This window comes from Adelges cooleyi, unplaced genomic scaffold (assembly GCF_023614345.1).
Source record: "Adelges cooleyi isolate 19-005CV unplaced genomic scaffold, UGA_ACOO_1.1 ACOO_flye_CR_arks_rails_tigmint_CR_PRNA_10, whole genome shotgun sequence".
NCBI lineage: Eukaryota > Metazoa > Arthropoda > Insecta > Hemiptera > Adelgidae > Adelges > Adelges cooleyi.
The window spans coordinates 207,453-230,909 of NW_026095752.1; the positions used below are offsets into that span (position 1 = coordinate 207,453).

Below are 23,457 nucleotides of genomic sequence, written 5' to 3' on the forward strand. Positions count from 1 at the left end.
AAGTAGTTAATACACGAATATTTCCAATTGTAAAATTGTAAGAACAAATTGTCTGCAATACAACGCTATGACTTAGATAACCTAATAGTTCACATTTCACAAACACAATCCGGTACAAAAAGAAACTGGATAACTAACTTAACTAACAGAAAACGTCTACTTCGTGTACAATAAACAAGAAATGACAATAAATTGACATTGACAACTGACGAAACAAAATATTATTTGAAATATTATTTTGACAAGTTGACAGATGATTTGTGTAAGCTGATTGCTGTTATCAGCAGCTGATAACGAGTGGTTACCAGTTACCACTGTGGTAACAAATACTCGGTTGAAGGTGAACCGCAGCGTGGAGGTAAGATGTCGCGCGTTTAAGGCGGCAACACATCAAATTCCCAACTCCCGGTAGCTATACAATTATTATTAAAATAATTAAAGCAATTTAAAGTAATAAATGTTTAATTATATTTATTATCAATTTAGTATAATATGATAAACATTAAACAAGGTTCATGGTAAACTCGTGTAGTTGAAATAATTTCTCAAATAGTTACATATCACATGCATTACAACACATAAATTTAATGGTGTTTTCTGTTTTCCGCCATTCCTTTGCTGTTTTAAAAATAATAATAATAATTAAATAATATTAAAATAGTACACTTTGAATACAGCTGTCCACACATTATATATTTTATTAAATTATTATCAATGTATTATTTGGACCCTGAATAATGTTCAGATTTAGAAATCGTTTTTACACCAAATGTATTGCCAAAAACTAAGAAAATATTTTAAAATCTTTCCCCTAGAAGAACACAAAATTGACTACAGATTATAGACATCTTTAGTGGCATTAAAGAATACTTTAATGACATTTTAGAACAATTTTTAAAAATTTGAACTTTTAAGCCACGTTGTGCGAAAATTTAATGTTTAACAATGTGTAGGTCCGTTATAATATGTACTTTTTTTAAATATATATTAGGTAAAACAATATGGATATTAAATTTTACCTTCTACTGAATCAGCAGTAACCTTAGAGTCTGTTGTTGTAGGTGTATCCGGAACTTCTGTAATGATAAATTAACGTCGGCGAATTTAGCGTAAAGGAAAATTAATAAAGTTATTAAAAATGTGATGAACAAGTAAAATTATTGTATGATAACAATCATACTTATAAATCTATGTTAATTATCAACTGAAATAAATAATGTTTGAAAAAAATATTTCTATAACTTAACAATATATTTTACTCTGCACCGAGTAATTTTAAACGTTCATTGTCTTCTAAAAATATGTATATGGTTTTACCTAACGCCGGAACACCTTTGCTTCCTAAAAAAAATAATTTAATTTTAGAAGTAATATGTTGTCTTTCGTATAATAATTTTAAATCCACCTATTTTTGTCTGTAGTCTAAGCATTTTAAACTTATTGCATATAAACAGAGTGTGTAGTTTTTCACCACTATTGTCTATTTTACTTATGCTTACATTATATTCTTAAACATTTTTATTGAACAATATTACAAAATATAACAAAAGAACAATTTTACATTCAGGCTTCATTACAAATTAAGGATATATATATATATATATATATATATACAGTATGGATAATATACACTTACCTTCTGCTGAATCATCAGCAATCTTAGATTCTGTTGTAGTTTTATCCGGAAAATCTGTAATGATAACTTAAACGCAGAAATTCTATAAATTCATATGTACCATTGTTAGATTCACTTAAAGTTAATTTATTTGATCATCTTAATTTATTAAAATCTAACGACAGATCTTTAAAAACTCACCTTTACTTTCTCTTATCGGATTGGCATTTGTGTCTATATAAAAAAAAAAATTACATCATTGAATAATGTAAACTGCATCTTTTATAAAGAATAGATGTTAAAATATATAATCAGCCGGTTTCACCAACTATTATTAAATACACTCTTAACACAATGTTAGTTAACAATTCATTTAAATTTAACATCTGGTTAAAAGAAATAAGTTTCACCATATCAACATTATTATTGTTGGATTTTATTTGTTAAGTTAACAAAATAAACTCGGTTTAAATCCAAGTCTTACTTGCCGAAAAACGTAGAATAAGGGCTCAATGGCAAAACTTTAGATACACTTGCGACAAGGCCAGACTTAACCAATTAAACAATAAAATAAAAAAGGCCATCCAAAAAGACAGAAATCACTCGTACAACACTTATGTAGAATCCCTAACCACAAAAAATGGGTCCCTATGGAAAGCAACCAAATCCATACTCCGTCTAAACCAGCCTACCCCTCCTTTACGAAATGCAGACAACTCATGGCTTATAGCTGACACGGACAAAGCTTAATATTCTAGCCCAACATCTTAAAAATACATTCACTCCTCATGATATCCTGCCCAGTCCTACCCAGTTAAGAATTGTTAAAAACTTCATTGAATCTCCTCTCCCAATGTCCCTACCTGCCAAAACTACTTCTCCCGCTGAAATAAATAATATCATTAATAAAATCCCTATCAATAACTCTCCAGGTTTCGACCTAATCACTAACTTTATTATAAAAAAACCTACCACGTAAAGTCACAATAAGCTGACTATATATAAGTCAATAATTCGTCCAGCCTGGCTCTACGGTATCCAACTATGGGGGACTGCTAATCGGTCCAACACCAAAACCCTCCAAGCGTTCCAGTCAATCTGCCTACGAATAATTACCTCTGTCCCTTAGTATGTAACAGACAATAACCTCCATGAAGACTTAAAACTACCAACCCTCAACGAACTGGCCAAATCCCACTATTCCAAATTTTACTCTAAACTACACTCCCATTCCAATCATCTAATTAAAAAATTATCCTCTGTCTCACTTATTCCTAGAAGGCTAAAAAAACAATGGCCCAAGGACCTGCTTAACGCATAAACATTAATTTTTCTGGTCAGGTGGCATTGCTGAGAGCCTTCCTATTCACACATTATGTCATTGTATCGTTGTCATCAGACTTGCTGATTATACATATTTTGTATAGATTGTAAATAAAGAAAATATATTGTTAATTAAAAAAAAAAAAAAAAAGTTAACAAAACGTTAGTTGGGCTACCAAAGCGGTTACCTCGATTCCAACGTTCTCATTGGTTATTAAGATAAGTGATAACTGATAAGTGATTGTATTATTTAATTTGCCAGTTTGTTATTATTTGGCATTTTATTTTACTTTATTTTAACGTTTCGGTTTATATATATAATTTATACACAAAGTTTTTAACACATTGTTTAGATAGTCTATACCTTTCTAAAAAAAAGTTTATCATCAAGGTCATTAAAATAATTTTTTCTATTTTGAAGGCCTAAAAAAAAATTAGGTAGTGATAAGAATTATTTCCATTGTTATACTCAGGACAGGCAAGACATAATAATATTATCTAAATTACAAAATACAATAAATTATGATATTTGAACCTATAATGCAAATCTGTGTCATTCCTTTTTACCAAATCTACCTATATAAAAAAACTTCTGCCTACCTAATAAAGGGTTATCGAAGATGTCTCTAAATACTCAACATAAAGAAGTTCCCCATCAAATGTGTAATTCATTATTATATATTACTAGTATACTCAGGCAACAAAAATTATAAAACAATTTCTGAACTCTTAATGATACAAATATTAAATATATAAGTACTACAATACATTTTAACATGCCGATTAACTTTTAAACAAGCTGATTTCGGGTGATTAATTTTACAATCGTTTAAACAATGTGATAAGGCTAACAATCACGACGAAACCCAATTTTCACTAACTAGTTGTTAAATATAAATAACAATAAGTTAAATTCTTAAAAAATGTTGGTGAAACCGGCTCACTGTGTTCAGATTTCAGTGCATTAATAATACTCAATAATGCGACTCATATACATTACCTTGGAAAAACGCCATCGTAATTAATAACAAAGTAATACAAATCAAAAAGGTCTTCATAGTTATTATGATTATTATACCTATTTAGAACAACGTCAAGTACTTAATAGAATTAATACTTTATTGATACGTAATACAAGTTATATTGACAACAAAAGACTCCTTTGTTGAGCTGAAGGAAATATATGTAAGAATATTTTGTATGTGTACAACTGTATAAATACCAGATATCGTATGATGTATTCGCTATTATGTTTTAACATTAACGCTTTTAACGTTCCTAACCATTACACAAATGTATATTTTTTTATGTACAGAATTTGCACTGTTTTTATAGTTTACAACATACACTGCCATTTTAACAACTATATGAAAGAATTTTACAGAATTCCATAGATCTTCTTTTAGGTATTTGACCTATTTGAAAAATAAATTTGATTTCTTATTTGATGCAATTATACGTTATATTATGACTGAACTGCTATGGCCTAAGCTATAATTATTTGAATTTTCGGTAGAGAAGGAGGCTGAATATATTTTTATTAGAGCTATAAAACAATTATTTCAAAAGAATTCTTGCCAAAATAGCAACATAAAACCAATCAGTAGAGCAAGGTTGAGATGGCCAGTATGTTACAGATTCCTTCAATTTGTAGTCAGGACAGGTGTCTCATCAAATCTGATAAAAACATACAGTGTGTACTGTGTACCTAATTAATATTTCCCGTAAATAAATGCCACATTATGTACATACAAATATTGGAAGCCAAGTTCACATTTACAAACGTCGGTGGTGTGAAACATGTGGTGTGTCTTACACGTGTTCGGTGTGTGCTAATGCCTCAGGCCCTTGGCTAGAAAGGTTCATTATTACCCAAAGTTTCAAAAAAAACAAAAATTTAATAGGTAACATTTCATATTTTGTACACTAAAAAATGTACAAAAAAGGAAAAAGACCACGTACCAACATCTAAAAAATCTAAACAAAAATTAGCAACATATTATATCCACTGTGCTTCACGTAATTTAAACTTGATGCTATAAACGATGCATCGAACTCATCAACGGAGGTAAACAAATTTTTTAGGCTTTTGGAAAAAAAATGTATACATGGCAAGTGTACAAATCTTAGGAAAAGTATAATTTACTCGAAAGTTGTGAAAAAAACTTTTATGGAGTATTTAAATGTGTATTTGAATATTTGCACCATACAGAGCTCTACACGTTTACTTAAAAAATGGGGACTTTTATTTATAATAAAAATAGTATAATTTATGATTATTATGGCTGAAATGTGTGTTGCTATGCTGAAACGGCTGCGATAACAACCGTCTCAGACTTCAGTTGTCTTTCAGCTTTTCACGAGCAAACGACATTTTTGTTGGAAATACAGTTTTTGCGTTTCAAGTATTATATCTAATATTCTGAAATATGTGCTCTACTATGGAGAAGATTTTGTGGGCCGGCGGCGCCGTTCTAACGGTAACTGGCGGCGGTTACCTGCTCTATAAGGTACGCGTATGAACATACATATTGTTTGATGACATGTTCAACGACACACCTTCGACCGGGGCTCGCTGTTTTGTCAGTGTCAGCACAATAGTTATTAGTTTAAATAAAAATTGTTCTCGTGTTCAAGGCCAAAAAGAAATGGTGGGACGCGGCACCGGTAGAACTTGCACCGGCTGAATCCGCACCGGTAGAACTAGCACCGGTAGAACTTACACCGGTAGAACTTGCACTGGTTGCACTTGCACCGGCTGAACTTGCACCGGCTGAATCCGCACCGGTAGAACTTCCACCGGCTGAATCCGCACCGGTAGAACCCGCATTGGTAGAACTTGCACCGGTAGAACCCGCTCCGGTAGAACTTGTACCGGTACAACTTGAACCTGTAGAACCCGCTCCGGTAGAACTTGCACCGGTAGAACCCGCTCCGGTAGTACCTGCGTGTTACTACCACGACAGATACGGGTCGGCGGCGCACAGATGTCGTCCTCCGTGCGGCTACAGGCCAACTGAGGCAGGACAGCCGGAGCCACCGTGTGTGTACCACAGGCGACACGGCGCGGATGCAGTAAACTGCATACTGCCGTGTGGATTTGCAGGAGTGCAGGAGTACGGCATAGGGGAGCCCGTACCATACTGCATATACCATCGACGGTTCGGTCCGGAGGCGGTGAACTGCCGAGCCCCTTGTGGCTTTAGGGCCATACACTGAGGTAACACATTCATTAGTTTCCACAAAAAGCAACATACTGCAACGCGTTGATAATATTTCTTTGTCAGTCTCCTTTTTTTTTCTCTCTGTTAATATTGAACCCCCAGGTATATTTAACTTGTTTGACTCTACTGAACTTGTATCTACAGACTTTCAGGTGTGGAAAAACGGCCGTACTATCTTGTTGGAGACCACCACTACAATTATTAGTTGTCTACGGCCGCCGTGTTTGAACCCATCACGTGGTTTTTTCTCTCTATCTATTATTGCGATATACGCCTGTATATCTTGGTGGAAGTTAGTATTTAAGTAGAAAATAAAACACAACAATAATATGTTTAACACAATACTATTAAATATAAAAACACACACAGTATAGAGAATAATATATATACAACGTACGTTTCAATTATAACAGCAGCCGTAATAGAATGGTAAATCCAACACCTTAATACTATGTCTTATATACTATACAATCTAGGTTACAGACGTAATTGGTCCTTGTATAAACAACTTAAATATTACTCATGATTTCATCAGTGTACACTTATACTACCATATAAGGTTATATAATAATTATTACTTATCCATGACCCAAATAAACAATATTAATTATATTCAATACACCCCCTTAATTAATATTCCCTTAAATTAACTTATTCTACTGTGATATCTTCTGTATTCCGATGCTTGATCGAATCATCCCAAATCTGTCCTTTGGAAGTGCTTTTGTGAAGATATCTGCCAACATTTCTTCTGTGTTTATGTATTGAACTTCGAATTGACCTTCTTCATATTTTTCACGAATGAAATGATATCGTACATCGATGTGCTTGGTTTTTCGATGAAACTCCGGATTTTTAACTAAACGAATGGTACTTTGATTATCAATGAATAATGTAGGTTTATCATACATATTATTATTAGTGAGTTCTCGTAAGAAACTTTTAAACCAAATTAGTCCTTTCGTAATGTCCGACGCTGCAATGAACTCCGCTTCCGTACTACTAAGAGAGACCGTTGCTTGACGTTGAGCTTGCCAAGATATTGTAGATGAACCCAACATGAATAGATGTCCCGAAGTTGATCTCCTTGTTTCTAAATCTCCAGCATAATCAGAATCTGTAAATATTCTTAAATCTAAATTATTATCAGATTTATACACCAATCCATAATCAATTGTATGTTTAACGTAACGTATAATGCGTTTGACCATCAACCAATGAGCATTAGTTGGTTTTGTCAAAAATCGTGATGCAAAATTAACTGCAAATGCCAAATCTGGTCTTGTTAATTGTGACAGGAATAATAAACTTCCCACTGCTTCTCGATACGGTACTTGACCTTCTTTTAGTACTATCGAATCCGTGTGAACATCCAATGTCGTTGATTTATCAATGGGTAATGAGATATCCTTTGCATCTAACATGTTAAATCGTTTAATAATATTTCTAGAATAATTAGTTTGATTAATAAATAATGATCCATCATCTAATCTCTCAACTTTCATTCCTAGAAAATAATTTAAGTTATCGTGTTTAACTTCAAATTCTTTTTCTAATTTGGACAACAACACCCGTATTTTTGTCTTATTGTCCGACGCAATAAGACCATCATCAACAAAAATAGCTAAAATCAATTTTTCATTATTATCATGATTAGTGAAAACACACGAATCATATTTACTTTGATTTAAATTGAATTGCAAAAGGAAATTCTTAAACCGTGTATTCCAACACCGTGGAGATTGTTTTAATCCATATAACGACTTACGTAATTTGCAGACCCGTCCTGAATTGTCGTCATATCCGATCGGTTGTTCCATATACAGTTCGTCTTCCAACATACCATATAGAAATGCTGTACGAATGTCAAATTGGCATAATTCCAATTTCTGAGCCGCACTAATGGCTAAAATTGTTCTAATAGATTCAAATCTAACTACAGGTGAAAATGTTTCGTTATAATTTATCCCATGTATCTGTCGAGACCCGTTAACAACTAATCGAGCCTTAAATCGATCAACCTGCCCGTTACCATTGTACTTGATTTTGTAAACCCATGAATTATTTAATACTTGCTTTCCTTCTGGAATTGGCACCAACGTCCAGGTGTCATTAGTATGCAATGAATTTATCTCGTCGTCCATGGCTAAAATCCAATCATTTTTATTCTGACAGCTCACAGCTTCTTTATAGTTAATCGGTTCTGTAATACACGACGTAATATATGCATATCTGGCCGGTTTACGCAATTGACCTCGATCGCGAAGATTGTAACTTGGTAGTTCTGTTGGCGTGACTTCGAGTTGTTTTTCTGGTTGTACCTCTACCGCCTGAGGTGTTTCCTCGTCGACATTATAATCTTGACTTACATTTTCGCTAAATGTTAATTCATTAGTATTTATTTCTTTTTTAAACACAACATCTCTATAATCTCTTATAGTTTTAGTTTTTGGACAATAAGCCCTATACCCACGTTTATCTAAAGAATACCCGACAAAAATACACAATTTACTTTTAGCGTCCCATTTTCGTCTCTTGGCCTTTGGAATATGAACATACATTTCTGTTCCAAATACCCTTAAATGCCTTATATCTGGTTCTTTGTTAAAATAAAGCTCATATGGACTTTTACCTTCAACAGTACTCTTACCAGTAAGATTGAGTACATACACTGATGTATTAACTGCTTCTGCCCAAAATGATAAGTCCATCTTCTTTGAATGAAGTAATGTTCGTGCTGCTTCCACAATAGTTCTCATTTCACGTTCCGCCCCAGAATTTTGCTCTGGTGTGTACGCTATTGTTTTTTCATGTCGAATGCCATATTTCTGCAAAATACTTGTTACTTCTTTAGAAACAAACTCTAAACCATTATCACTTCTAAAAGCTTTTACTTTATTCCCAGAATCATTTTTAACAGATCTTATAAATAACTCTAATTTATTTTTGACCTCATTTTTATTTTTCAAGTAAAAGACCGTCCGATAATGTGTGTAATCATCCTTGAACAATAAAAAATATTGGGACCCGCCCAGAGAAATTTTTTCAAACGGTCCGCATAAATCTGCATAAATTAACTCTCCGGTTTTACCCGATGTAGTCGAACGACTCTTAAATGGCTTTCTCGTTTGCTTCCCAATAACACAATCACCGCAGAAAAACTGGTTCCAATCACCGCTTACATTTATATTATGTTTTAGCAAACAAGATTTTACGTACTGTTTACATTGATGACCTAGTCGTTCATGCCAAAGTTGAATGGAATCCGCGATTGCCGCATTCACTTCCATTTGTCCGTTACCTTGCTCGGTCAATGTCATGTCGTCGGCTATTTGTTGTACAATCTCAATGTTCATATTGTATAACCCGTTTTTGCGTTCACCAGTGCAAACGGCCTTATTGTTTTTCAAAAAAATACACTTTTTACTATCTGATTCCAATTTCAAACCTTTATCTAATGCTTTGCCCGTACTAAATAAATTATACTTTAAATTTGGTACATATAACACATTAGACAAATAATTTGTATTCATGTTATTTCCCACATAACATATTATGTTAATATTTCCCGAACCTTCTGCCTGTAAATTTGTACCATCGCCAATCCTTATTTCCACTGGCGACCTGAATTTTTTATAGTTCACAAACCACTCTCTGTTGCTTGTCATGTGTTCAGTAGCTCCTGAATCCAAATACCATTGATTCTCTTTGCGATCAGTAACCAAAGATTCACTATAGAACGCTTGACCTGTTAAACTTGTACTTGGCGAATCTGATTTCGCCTCACCCTGATCCTTCTGGTACTTTTGATACTTCTTGCAGTCTTTCTTGAGATGACCTAGTTTCTTGCACCAAAAACAGGGACCTATCTTTTTAGTATTATTATTACTAAAATTACGTTCATTACCAACATTACCACCATTCTTCTTAAAAAATTTCTTTTGAAATCTTTTGACAGTCAAAGCATTGGATTCCTCTGCTTCAACTTCTGAACTTCCTTGAGACATTCTCGATTCTTCTATTAACAACCGAGATGTAAGTTCATTTAAATTTTTACTTGCTTGAGGTACACTGTCCCATGCACTGTAAAAATGTTTATAAGATGGCGGTAAAGTCATAAGAATTTTAGTTAGCAACATATTGTCAGAGATTTTCTCTCCCGATAGAGCGAGTTGGTTTTGAAGACTCTGTAGTTTGCTGATATGCGTCGAAATGTCATCTGTAGGCTCTTTTACATAACTGAAAAATTTATTTTGTAATAAATGTATACCTGCTTCAGATTTTTGCTCGTAGATACTTAATAATTTGTTCCACATATCATATGCTGTACTACAATTTAGCAAATATTGTAACGGTCCATTTTCCAATGACGTGACGATTAATCTTTGACATTTACTATCAGCCCTTGACCACGCTATTCGTTCTAACTGAAACCTTTTCTTGGCATCCTCTTCTTTCTCGGAGGTTGCTATTGTATATACTGGCTTTTTATAATCTCCTGTAATTATACCGCTTACCTCAAATGAATTAATTATTACCTTCATTTGAAACTTCCAAAGTGTCCAGCCTTCCGAGTTACTCAGCTTTGTAATCTTCAGTGACTCGTCCATAGTTAAAAGATAACGTACTTAAAAATAGTACTTACTGAACAATTGGAATAAGTGAATTTTAACTACATAAAATACTTAGTCTTCTGATGCTTCACTGTTGTGCCTGAGACTATGTGTCTGGGCCCATAACCTATTGCGATATACGCCTGTATATCTTGGTGGAAGTTAGTATTTAAGTAGAAAATAAAACACAACAATAATATGTTTAACACAATACTATTAAATATAAAAACACACACAGTATAGAGAATAATATATATACAACGTACGTTTCAATTATAACAGCAGCCGTAATAGAATGGTAAATCCAACACCTTAATACTATGTCTTATATACTATACAATCTAGGTTACAGACGTAATTGGTCCTTGTATAAACAACTTAAATATTACTCATGATTTCATCAGTGTACACTTATACTACCATATAAGGTTATATAATAATTATTACTTATCCATGACCCAAATAAACAATATTAATTATATTCAATATCTATTCAAGCTGTCATCCTGTTTATTCCCTTTCTCGTGAAAACCTTAGTGATACTAATACACTTAATTAATGATCACCTAATAAATATGTACTGTGTTAATACGGATGTTGTTGTTTAATATGTTAGGGAACTCGGGGCAATGCCCTGGTGTCGAAACACTTAAGCTAAAATATTATGTACTTACTCGAAATAAGTTTATCGACACAAGGGCTTTAAAAACCAAGTCGCTATTTTACTACTTTATCTATTTTACTAGAGCTTCGCTCTAGCTGGGGGCTCCGCCCCCAGGCCCCTAAGTCGGGCGGGTAGGTCACTGATTCCTGGTACTGTACCCGGCTACGCCGGGCACGCACGCTCACGTCCCCTCGCTGCAAAGTATTTTCGGGGAGGTCACAGATTCCGAGGGGGGTGCCCGGCTGCGCCGGCCACGGTGTCGAGCCATCGCAATACGTCTTAAAGGAATGACGTTATAATTCATGGTACCTATAGGCTGTATCTAGTAATCAGAATTCATACCTAGTTATGGACAAATATTTGCAAGCTAAGTACTGATTAAATGTAGAGTAAGTCTAGCTATGTATCTGTAATTTTTTTAAATTTTAATATGAAAAGAATAGTCTAGAAGTTAGACGGTTAATAAATATCAAGTGTCCGGTGTTGCTTACTTGGGTTGCTACCACTTTTACCAATTTTTATGAACTAACAATGTCCAGTTCCTTATCAGCGGGCGGAATTCGTATTGAAAACTGATAAGGACGGCAGGTCTCCGAGTGTTTTGGCATTCACTCGCTCCGCCAACTAAAAATATCCTAGGTTTGTAGGCTACAGTCTATGAGGAGGTAACAGGTTTAAAATTAAGTTTAAATTAAAATTTTAAAAAGTTAAAGAGGCTTGATAAGAAGCTGGCCATTGGGAAAAAGTGTACAATGGAAATTGTCTTTGGTAAATGTTGTCATATTATAGACCACGTCATCAATATAGGCCGGCGTCATCCCGCTTAATTTTATTAGTTGAAAACAGATAAAAATTTCTAGAGGACAGTCAGCTAAATGTCTGTTAAGGTTTACCTTTGTGAAAGAAAATTTGTTTAAACGTAGTATGTTATATGTCTGTACACAGCAGTTCCGAGGGGGGTGCCCGGCCACGGTGTCGAGTCAGCTCACTACGTTTTAAAGTATACCGTTATAATTCATCGTACCTTTATCTAGTAATCATAGTTCATACTTATTTTCGAAAAAGTGTTTTGCAAGCTAAGTACCGGTTAACTGTAGTGCAAGTCTAGCTATCTGTCAGATCAGAAACGTCCTACTACTAAAGCAAGTGTGCTACTTGCTTAAAGGACAATTTTTTTTTTTTTTTAATTTGAATTGTTTGAGGTGTTGTTTACTTCACGGGCTTGGTAATAGCTATGGTTAAAAATAGAAAGAAATGTTTAGAGGTCAGTCTGTATATGTCTGATATGGTGTTCCTATGTGCAACAAAACTTTTTCAAACGTATACGTTATATGTCTAGATATTGGTTGAATTAAAATTCTTATTTGTTCAGAAATCACCGTCTATGCCATTATTCGGTAATGACGTACTGTACGTTTATAATGTAACCAACAGCATAATGCATTAAATATGTATATTAAAGGTCTGGTGGTTTAACAGAAGTTCATAAGTGTTTAAGAATTCAAGAGTAAATCACATGAATGAAATGTCTAGAGTTTATATTAAAACTTAAAAGGGAAAGAAGTGAAGAGTGATAAATACATTATTTTGATTTTTGATCGACTATTTGGCAGAGCTTATAAAAATGTCCAAAGAGAGGTTAAATGAAATGTCTCGATGCAAATCTTTTAGTTTTTGGATCTGGACCTTTAATGCTAAAGGTACTTTGATACTTAAGGTCTGACGTTTGTTGGTTATTAGAAGTTTAAAAGTGTGGAAGAATGATATGTTTGTGTGACGGTTACTTAGGAACTCAAGAGTAGAAAACATGAATGAAATGTCTGAAATAATTTGTAGCAAATATTTTTGATTATTCGAGTGTCCGGCGGTGATTATAAAAACGGTCAGAGTACAAAATGATAATAATAATAATATTCAGTGCATAAAATACCTAAATTATTTGATACTTATCCAGACATATTTTATACATAATGGATAAATTGATATATACATTAATACTTTTTTAAGTAAAGCATGAAAGGTATAAATCCATATGTTGATATATTTTTAGATGGCTAACCAACAATTCATCCTGCTAAATGATAATAATCAAAAACTTTAAAATAATTTTATTTTTCATTATGTAGTATCAATTTAAAAAAATATAGCAAAATCTATAGATTTACTATACTTTTTTAGGGTGGAGCGAATACTTATATTATACTTCTATAAATAATAAAATAGTAAATTAAATGTTGATTTTCAATATAAATTTTAACCCTTTGAAGCACGCACAGCATTTTTTCTCCGATTTTCTCTGAACATGATTATGAAGGTGGTAAGAAGAAATCACATTTTAAGGTTTTAATTTTCTGCACAACATTATTCAAGTGTTAAGTATCTAAAAAAAAAATAATGCAACTAAAATATGTTATTTATTTCATTACCTTCTATTCTTAGCTGAGATGGTATTGTTTTTACAATGCTGTGTTTTTATTTATGTATTTTTGTTTGTCTTATCTTTTAAGCCACTGAACTGATTTCTTCGTGTAGCAACTCTATAGATCAGAAATCGTACCTGTAGCTACTTAAATGGATCTAAAATTTAAGAAAGTTTATCCCTTCCCATCAAAATGGAGAAAAACGCCCAAAAAATGATTAAACACCAGCAATGTTAAAATTGTATTTCCGAAAAACTATGTCTTTTTAGTTGTGACAGTTTTGCCCCAAGAGTGCGAAATATACCATGACCCACTTACTATGTTCTGTTAAGTAATATAATATGAGATGTTTACATACGACACAGTAGGTACCTATTTTTTTCTCTTCAATTTCACTAAGTGTTTGACAACCTACTAGATATTTTATAGTGGTGATAGTATCAAACTAATGTGTAATTCATAGTACATTTTATATCATTTGACAGTTGTCTATAGTGAACAAGTTTTGGAACCAAACAAATATTTTATAGCTTTTACGGCAGTTTGGGTTTTTAGTACCAGCTGTGATAACGCATTAATAATTTTGGCGATGAGCAAACGATCCTTATCAATCTAAATATCACCGGCGGGGGCACATACTGTTATCAGTAAACAATCGGTAAAAACCTGTTTACCTAAATATGGTATAAGGCTACCAACGCTTGTTGTTTGTTTGTGTTATAATATACTGATAATAGTTTTTGTTGATGTTTACATTTTAAAGTGACAGTACGCGTTTAGTCATTAGTGTAATGTGTATACATTCCACCTTGTGTTCCTGGTTTGTGATTTTTACGTTTAATTGAGAAAAACAAATGGAAATACATTTACTTTACAGCTCTTAATTAACTAAGATAAGTTTCGTCCAGTAGAGGCCAAAGACGAGGCTTCCGTGCCGTTAAATTTCTTTCGTTCCTATTATTTTGTACATGACATCAGGACCGGAACGCTGTAATTGAAACCCTGAATTATAACACAATCGATAGCACATTACATAAGAAGGAAAGAAATACCAAATCATTTTAGTAGAGTAGAGTATCGGGGTGTTTACTGTTTGTGCTATTGTAATAACGTTTGTATCGGTCGGTCTGTTCGTTTTTTAAGACGACTGAGAAACTGCAACCTAATTTAATCAAGTAAGTGGTTGTATAATTATTTTAGATTGTATACAATAACTATAAAAGTTCAATAGTATTAATACATTTTTTTTTTTTTGAATGAACGATGCAAAAAAAAAGCTATCGAAGAATCATTTATTTAAATGAAAAACGTTCAACTGGTTATATTTGTACGACAGAATAGATGAATAGCACAAATATTATCTCAATAGAAATTAGTGTAATGGCAATAATGTGATTAAAATTGTTTTATTAGTATTAGGGTTGGTCATTATAAATCATAATTAATAATATGATAACAATATTTTTCTCATACTTGTTGATTCATTCACACATAACAACCTGGAAAATAAAAAATTACACTAATTTACTCTTTTTTTTTGTTCTTTCTCAAATTAGAAGTTTTTCTACAATAATTATACTTTGTTCATGTATAATGGTAGTACTATACCTATCTAAACATATTTCACACAATCTAATACTAACCTAACCTTTTTGGCTTCGCGTTAAAGCTAAAATTACTACTCGTGTATTCAAAAATATATAACTCTTGAAGAGTTTGTAAAATGTATTTATTTTTTAAAATCGGGCAATTTTAAAGTATTAGATACTTAGAGTATACAAAAATTCATGAAAATCTACAAGGCAAAAGTCAACTGGGTTACAATGTGAATTATTTTACCGCGTAATTTAAATAGCTAATTATATTATTTGATATCTGGAACATGTTTTAGGGAAGACAAATTGTTGAATTCTGGAACAAGTAAAACACTGTTAAGTGCAACTGTACAAGTTTCCATAAAGACTGTTAATCTAGTAAAATAACAAGCATGGAGGCTATGTTGGCAGAATATTATAAAAACTTTTATCATTTCTTTCAGTAAGTTATAAATTATGTATTATTAGTTTATAAGCTATACAAAATTAGGTATTATTTATTACCAATTAATGTTTCTAATTTTTCGTGCTCTTTCAAATAATGTAATTTATAAATATTTATGTAATTAGGTATGTATAAGAATCTATATATTGTATTTTAAAATTGTGTAATATTATTAACTGTATAACAGTAGCGTCAATTCGGCAGTCTGTACAAATGACCCACATTAACTTAATGTAAAGTTAGCAAAACAATATTAACTTTTTTGAAGTGTAACTATTTTTGTATTTTTATTTGAATGTGTCACCTTCTTTTTGCTACTCACGTTTAGTTAAAAGTTTATATCTAAATAGAGCCACTGGTACAACCTTTTTAGTGGTCAAAATTGTATAAAGCCTCTAATCCCTAAGTTCTATATAGATACAGATATAGCCACTAATCTAGCTCTAATTGGATTAACATGTTTTTACATTTATGCAGGACGAATATCCTTTGCGATGTTAACTTGGTTACCGACGATGGTGTTCAAATTTCTGCACATAAATTAATATTGGCTTCAGCAAGTTCTAATTTTTTAATGATGTTCACCGGACCATTCAGTGAAAGTACAAAAAAAGATGTTTGTATAAAAGAAATGGACTCTGAAATACTAAAAACGATAGTCAACTATATATACACCTTAAAACTTGATATCAATGAACATAATGTCGAGGTAAGAAACACGCAACAGTATATTTAAAGTTCATTATAATTATTCTATCGTTAATTACTTATTATTGTTTTTTTTAGAAAATGTTGCATGCTGCCAATTTTTATGATTTAAACTACGCAAAAGAACTGTGTTTTGAATACATAAAAAAAAATATAAATCATAAGAATTGTGTTAGTTTATTGGAGACTTCCACGTTAATATCGCACAAAAAGATTTACAGTTTTTGTTGGTTGTACTTGTTAAATAATTTCAGGTAGGTAATCAAGTTTGACACAGGGTCATGACAGTTAATGAAATAATCAAATAATATTACGGTGCATTTTTTTTTTATTTAGCTTAATTATAAATTCGGATTCATCGTTAGAATACCTATATGAATTTCAGTTTGATGATGTCGTCGAGTTAATATCAAACGAAGATTTAGTAATAGACTCTGAAGAAAAGGTATATTATTCTAAATTGAGTGTAAACGTTCTTGTCAATTACACGCATAGTTATTTATTATTATAACGTGATTAGAAACGGAAGAAAATAGTTATTGTCAACACTATCAATTTTGTTTTAGATTTTTGATTTTATCATCGGTTGGATAACCTATGACGCGAATGAACGAAGTCCCTTGTTACCAGATCTCATGAAGTATGTACGTTTGCATTTAATTTCAAAAGTGGGACTTCAACGAATTTGTGATGAACCTTTATTGAAAGCAAACGATGAGCGTAAGTGCATTTTCAATTCACTTTGTATAATAACAAGGCAAAAACGATGAAACCCACACAATGGTCGAAAATGAGTTAAGTTTTTTTTTTTCAGTATATTTATCTCTAAAGACAGAAATCTACGTTAATCTACGTGTCAACTCACAAGATAGATTAACATTAGGGAGGAACCTGCTACCCAACGTATGTAAAAAAAATGTTAATCATCGTGTTTTACACGTTTAATTGGTTTGAATGTTATTTGTATAAATTTATATTTAGGTTATTTTGGCAATTAATCGTCGTTCGATTAGTGGCAATTCCTCTGTAAAGTATATGGATATTAGCAAAGATGATGATATGAAATGGCGACCAACCACACATTTGTTTTTTTGTCCACCTCGCAAAGACGTGACAATGGTGGTCTCTGAAAACGGAATAATAATTGCAATTGGCGGCACAAATATGTATGATGATTATATCAATAGTGTAGACGAACTTGACCTTAAGTTAAAAAAATGGGTTCCTACATCACAACTCATACATCCTCGAAAAAGTTTTGCCGTCTGTACTAATAAGCAATTTATTTATGTCGTGCGTATTTTATCGATTGTATAGTTAGCATAAGAAAAACAACATTTTTTACAAGAAATTTTTTTCTTAAGGTAGGAGGCTATGATCTTGTATCTCAACAATTTTCTAATTCAGTAGAATATTATGATACAAATACAAAATTATGGACGGAAATTATTGAACCCATGCCCACGGCTCGAGACTCGTGCAGTGCTATAATCAATAATAATCAGTTATATGTTGTAAGTGAATTCCATTTTAACATAAAATCCATGTCTACTTATACTTTGTTAGTTGTTGTAAAAATAATGTTGCGTAATGTTGGTTTGTTTAATATTATGCGTTTTTATTGTTTCACATGTAGTTTGGTGGATATGACTTTAGTTATCTTGCGACTGTAGAATACTATGATTTTGAAAACAAGTATTGGAAACAACTCGATCCTATGCCTATCGCCAATTCTAAGATGGCTATTACTAGAATAAATAATTTCATTTATCTCATCGGCGTTGTATTTGGACACACTAGAATTTTTAAATTCGATGTACACCATTTCAAATGGGATGAAATTCCTAACATGCATTCGGGAAAACAGTTTGCCACACACAGTCAGTATATACTCATTCAAGTATATTGTACATTTTTTTTTTACTTGTAAATTTAAATTGCAGATGTGGTTAACAAAAAAAACGACTTAATCGTGTTTATAAATGATGGACAACTTATTTGTGAAAGATATGACGTAGAAAACAAACAATGGTTTCGGGTTGACACGGAATTCAATTTCAAGCCATTACCAGGAAATGGTCATATCATTTATTTTAATGATTATATTTTGAAATCGTATGGTATTCACTTATAAGTTATAATTCATTTATTTATAGATATCATTGTATGACTTTAATTTTGTATTGAAATTATTATTGAAACCATTTAAAAAAAAAAATTATACTTCATTATTTATATGCAACATTAAGGGTTGTGTCCTTATTAAATATTTTGGTTGGCTACATCAGTGAATAATCTCTTACATCAGAAATTTGGTTTGGTTAAAGAGTACAAACAATTTTATAATATTGATCGTTGTATTGTAAATATTCATTTGTGCGGCTCTGTCAAACGATATGAACCCGCTATTGATTATTATGTCTAAATATGTTTATTGGAACTAAATAGGGAGGTTTGATTAAAGAGAGCTTGTTTTGCTCATTTGGATACACCGGTCGGTTTATGTGCTTGTTTAAATTTAAAAATAATCAAATCAATATAAATTTGTGACAAGAGGAAAATAATTTTATTTAATTTAAAATTAACCTGTATAATAATAGTATTATTGTATTATGTGTTTGGCTTCTTTTTGTTTTACCGTTTTACAAGTTGGTCGGTTTACTTGAGTAGTAGTTTTATCAGAAAATATTTTAAAATATGACTTGGTTGTGGCACACATTTTGTCCATGACAGATTGTTGAAATTTGTGCACAATAATCCAAGCCGGTTTCTATCGTTGCGATAAAAATAAAAATATATTTAATTGAGATCAACTTGTGACAGAAACAAGCGGAAAGTTTTTTTTTTACAACAACTAGATAATTATATCTAAAAAAACAATTACTATACTTTTTTATAATTATTGGTTGTTCTCTTTATTGAGACCATAGATTTTTGAGGTGTAAATAAGTAAATAAAAAGGGTTTGCGATAAAAATATTTAAAACTGCAAAATTTTACACTTATTGTATCAACTTGGTTTATCGGCGGTATGAAATCACCTAATATGTGTTTGGAGAGAGAAGAGAACATTTTTTTCATACATATTTCAAGTTAACATAAATTTAAAGATTGTTTTACTCCTGTGATTTTACAATATTCAAAAGAATCTGGGATTATCTTACCCCAATCATTTTCATCTAACTAAAAATACAATTTTATCAATTCTTTCGACTTTACAATTATTCAATTATCAATATTTTTACCAACTCAAATTCACTTCAACTACACTGTGCTGGCTATTTTCTCTTGATATAATTTAACTACAATAACAATTTTACATGTAGTCGAAGAACAAAATAACTTAACCCCAAGCACTCGGGCTTTTGAAAAATCCCATTTGCTGTTGCGCTGCGGTGTTTACACCACTTTCTATCTTGCCGTGGGAAAATTGTTGTTTTTTCTTTCACCTATCGTGATGATAATTTATCAACTAGAGAATACTAAATGTTACACTAGACTGACCTCTCACATTTAAATGCTGTGCGCTGTTTTTAACATTAGTGATGTAAACACTGCTGGCGCAAGCGCTAGAAAGTTAATGTAACAGTAAAAATACAGCAATATAATCTTTATATTCCACACACATTTTTGGAACAAATTCGACTATTTATTTTAAAAAGTTTTAACTTGCTATAGATGTATTATAACTTAATATTATTAGGTTGAAAAATGCGTAAAATGTTTTGTTGATCGATTACCCGAATTTATCTGTGATAATATTCTGACTATTCCTGGTTGTTGAGTTCCTACTAAGTATTTGATTCTTTTGCGAAAAGAGCAAATGCTCTTTCCGAAAGAAACGACTGTATTTTGTCCAAAATGTTTACTTCTACCATTATTAACGGTTCATTAGTTTGAACGTTTTGTTAACAACATATTACTATATGCATATAAGCTCAGAAATTAAAACGCTTGTATAATAATTCTAGCAATATTAAGTATACGCGTAAGAAGATGAAAATCACAATATTTTTATAATAGTTCTACAAGCGGTGTTGAATCATAATGTTTAAAGAAAGCTGAAAGATGAGTTAAAAGTTATAACGTTTCGGTTTAATTGATAAGACGGGTCGCGCCGGGTGATTGGCAGTTGTCCGAAAAATGATAAGATACACAACACAGATATAATAAACTAGATTGATAAGAATTAAAATCGACGTCCGCCATTTTTGTGGGATTTATGTGTGTGTATAAAATAAAATATATATAAATCTGTGATTCTGATCTGTCAACTTTATTTGTAATTATTGTTATAAGCAATGATGTCAGTTATAAAAATATGTTAAAGTTCCAATTCCCACAAAGATGGCAGAAAATGATAAGTTCAATTATCTTTATTGGCAATCGCTTAGCAATCTAGTTTATTATTATTTATATATCCGGGTTGGTTACCGAGTACAATATTATATTAGTGTCATACAATAATATTACAGAAAGGTCACTTTCAATTTGAACAAAAAAGTGACGACCATTTTGTAAAGATCTATTAGGTATTATGTATTATAATTATTAAAACAAAACAAAAATAATACAACTTTATTGTTGATATAATAATATAGTATAATTTATATTAAATAGTACTTTTTTTAGGATTAAAGTGCATACAAATAATAATTTTAATAAACCATGAGTGTAAAATGTATGACAACCTTAATAAATATATTATGAAGTTTCACCCTTTGGATTTTTTAATTCGTTCAGAAATTCTATTCGTTCTGCTGGAACCATTAGGAATTTCATCAATTTGCCAAATTTTGTCCTATATATCAAGGTAGCTGGATCTGTTAATGTGATACTAGATTAATATGGATGAAACACTTAAATGGTTACAATAATAATATGTAACCTCAGAGGTAGAGGTCCCTATTACACGTGTATTCGATTACAATGTTAATGGTTTAATAGCAATCAAATAGTGTTACCTTCTGGACGACGCAAATCACGATTTTCAATTAACCAGTTTCTCATAAGCTCGTGGTATTCTACAGGTAAAATAGCTTTCATTTTTGTTTCATTAGTGAAACCTATGCCCTCAAAGATTCCTTGGTCGTCTATAACCAGTATTTCCGCAAAAGACCATAAATCTTCTATCACCTAAATTATAATTTTGGATTTCACACAATAATTTCACAACTTATCTATGGGGCGCTCAGAAGCCAAACTGATTAACTCCATAAAATGCAATTTCTCAGGACAGGCAGTTTAAGTTATTTGAACAATGTATGCAAGTACAATTGCCAATTTTCTTGGCGCACTCTAGTGGTGAAAAATTCAACTTTGTAGTTATTTAACTTGGCCACTGAAAATTGTACACTTTTTTTTTAATCCAACCGTGCTATTTATTCGCAATTTGAAAAAAAAAGTGGAGTTAATCGGTTTGGCATCTGAGCGCCTCATATATTTTAAACACATTCAGGTTAAGTAATTGTTATGTAAGATCCGATATAATTTTGTATATTTTGGCACCTGGCATCATACTTTGATTAATTTTAACTTCTATATTTTTTTAAATAACACGAAACTTTGTAGAATGAAGACAATTTTTTGTTAAATGTTTGTCAAGATTGTGGTCAATTTGCCATTATTGCATGTATATAAATGTATACATAGTATTGCCAGTCTTAAAATACTAACAACAATTTGTAACTACTATTAGAGGAAGTCTGTGTGTCTAAGTGAAATTGATTAATTCGTATACACCATGTTACAGCTTTTGTGAGGTATTATGAAATCTAATAATAAAACACAGCAGAATTCAATATTGTTAGAAATGTTTTATTTAAAAATGAATACGAAAAAAATTGTAATGCAAAGTTGCAACAACAAAGTTGTTTCAATAATTTCTATACACATTTTTTTATTCAAACAATTATGTTAAAAAGTTTTTTTTTATACGAAGATTTTTAAAAATATACTCTAAAAACAAATAATTGAAAGAAATTAGTAATTATGTTGTTCAAAAGAGTATAAACAGTTATTAGAGTAAAAACAATTATAGAAAAAAAGGCACCCTTTATTAGGCTGACTTCTCTAGCTGTTGTATGGTAAAAAAAATTACAAAAAAAAGGTGGTAAAGTAAATCTGTCCCCAAAAAAAATATATATATTAACCGTTTCTCTTTGAGATTGTTAAAAAAAAATTAACTACAGTTACCTGTTCTGTCGCATCGTCGGTAGGGTCCAGTCTATTTTGAATTTCAACTTGTCTTAGCATCTCCTTTTGTCTAACAGTTTCTCTGCTATGGCTTTGCATAGATTTTGCTGGTTGACAACTCACAATCATTACAATCCATAATATTATAGCACATTTAACATTCATTTTTTACCCTCTAGTTGGAAACTTTTAAATATGACTTTATCTAAATAACAGAAGAACGATATTTTTTATGCTGTGTAATGGCCAATTTTATAGCGCGTTTCTGTAGAATATCATTACAATAATAATTAATCAAACTGTGGCATGCCCATGCAATTTATTTCATTGTGTAAACATTAATGTGAAACTGTTAAAATATTAAAAAATGTGTATTATTCACAAACGCGTGTATTGAAATGTTCGACAATAAGTTAAAACTGTACTTTATTAAAACACATACCATAGTGACAGGTTAAGTCCTACAAGTTTAATATTCTTTTTTTTTTCTACTATATTTTTTATTTACTGACACCGCATGTTAAGTGGGTATGGCTAACGCGACGAACAAAATGCAACCGCCGCCAATGTAAATTATTTTTAATGTTGGGAACGTTAATGCTATGCATAGGTATAATGACTAGCTGATCATGATTTATCGCCTCACTGTTCCAACC

At 31.7% G+C, this 23,457-nt stretch overlaps 3 protein-coding genes across 5 annotated transcripts; 1 reads left to right on the plus strand and 2 right to left on the minus strand.

The window, feature by feature from the left end:
• Positions 1-503: 503 nt before the first annotated feature.
• LOC126836824 (uncharacterized) lies at positions 504-4,103 on the minus strand. Of its 2 annotated transcripts, XM_050570484.1 has the most exons (6): positions 3,939-4,103; positions 1,817-1,849; positions 1,637-1,702; positions 1,318-1,341; positions 1,020-1,076; positions 504-618 (listed from the first exon to the last, which is right to left on the minus strand). In XM_050570484.1, exons 1-6 carry the CDS (start codon positions 3,994-3,996, stop codon positions 554-556), a joined length of 303 nt encoding a protein of 100 aa, XP_050426441.1. In that variant the 5' UTR covers positions 3,997-4,103; the 3' UTR covers positions 504-553. The 2 variants fall into 2 exon arrangements, with proteins under 2 accessions (XP_050426441.1, XP_050426446.1); XM_050570489.1 differs by lacking the exon at positions 1,318-1,341.
• Positions 4,104-14,635: 10,532 nt separating this feature from the next.
• On the plus strand, positions 14,636-18,849 carry LOC126836757 (kelch-like protein 2). Its single transcript, XM_050570385.1, has 11 exons — positions 14,636-15,034; positions 15,751-15,896; positions 16,377-16,608; positions 16,686-16,861; positions 16,944-17,052; positions 17,174-17,327; positions 17,422-17,510; positions 17,589-17,900; positions 17,972-18,121; positions 18,244-18,487; positions 18,551-18,849. The coding sequence occupies exons 2-11, from the start codon at positions 15,847-15,849 to the stop codon at positions 18,739-18,741; spliced, it is 1,707 nt and encodes a 568-aa protein (XP_050426342.1). The 5' UTR covers positions 14,636-15,034; positions 15,751-15,846; the 3' UTR covers positions 18,742-18,849.
• A 2,387-nt stretch (positions 18,850-21,236) lies between these two features.
• LOC126836812 (uncharacterized) lies at positions 21,237-23,340 on the minus strand. 2 transcript variants are annotated; one of them, XM_050570471.1, is made up of 4 exons: positions 23,244-23,340; positions 22,802-23,006; positions 21,571-21,742; positions 21,237-21,429 (listed from the first exon to the last, which is right to left on the minus strand). In XM_050570471.1, the coding sequence occupies exons 2-4, from the start codon at positions 22,964-22,966 to the stop codon at positions 21,311-21,313; spliced, it is 456 nt and encodes a 151-aa protein (XP_050426428.1). In that variant the 5' UTR covers positions 22,967-23,006; positions 23,244-23,340; the 3' UTR covers positions 21,237-21,310. The 2 variants fall into 2 exon arrangements, with proteins under 2 accessions (XP_050426428.1, XP_050426419.1); XM_050570462.1 differs by having other exon boundaries at positions 23,084-23,255.
• Positions 23,341-23,457: the final 117 nt, after the last annotated feature.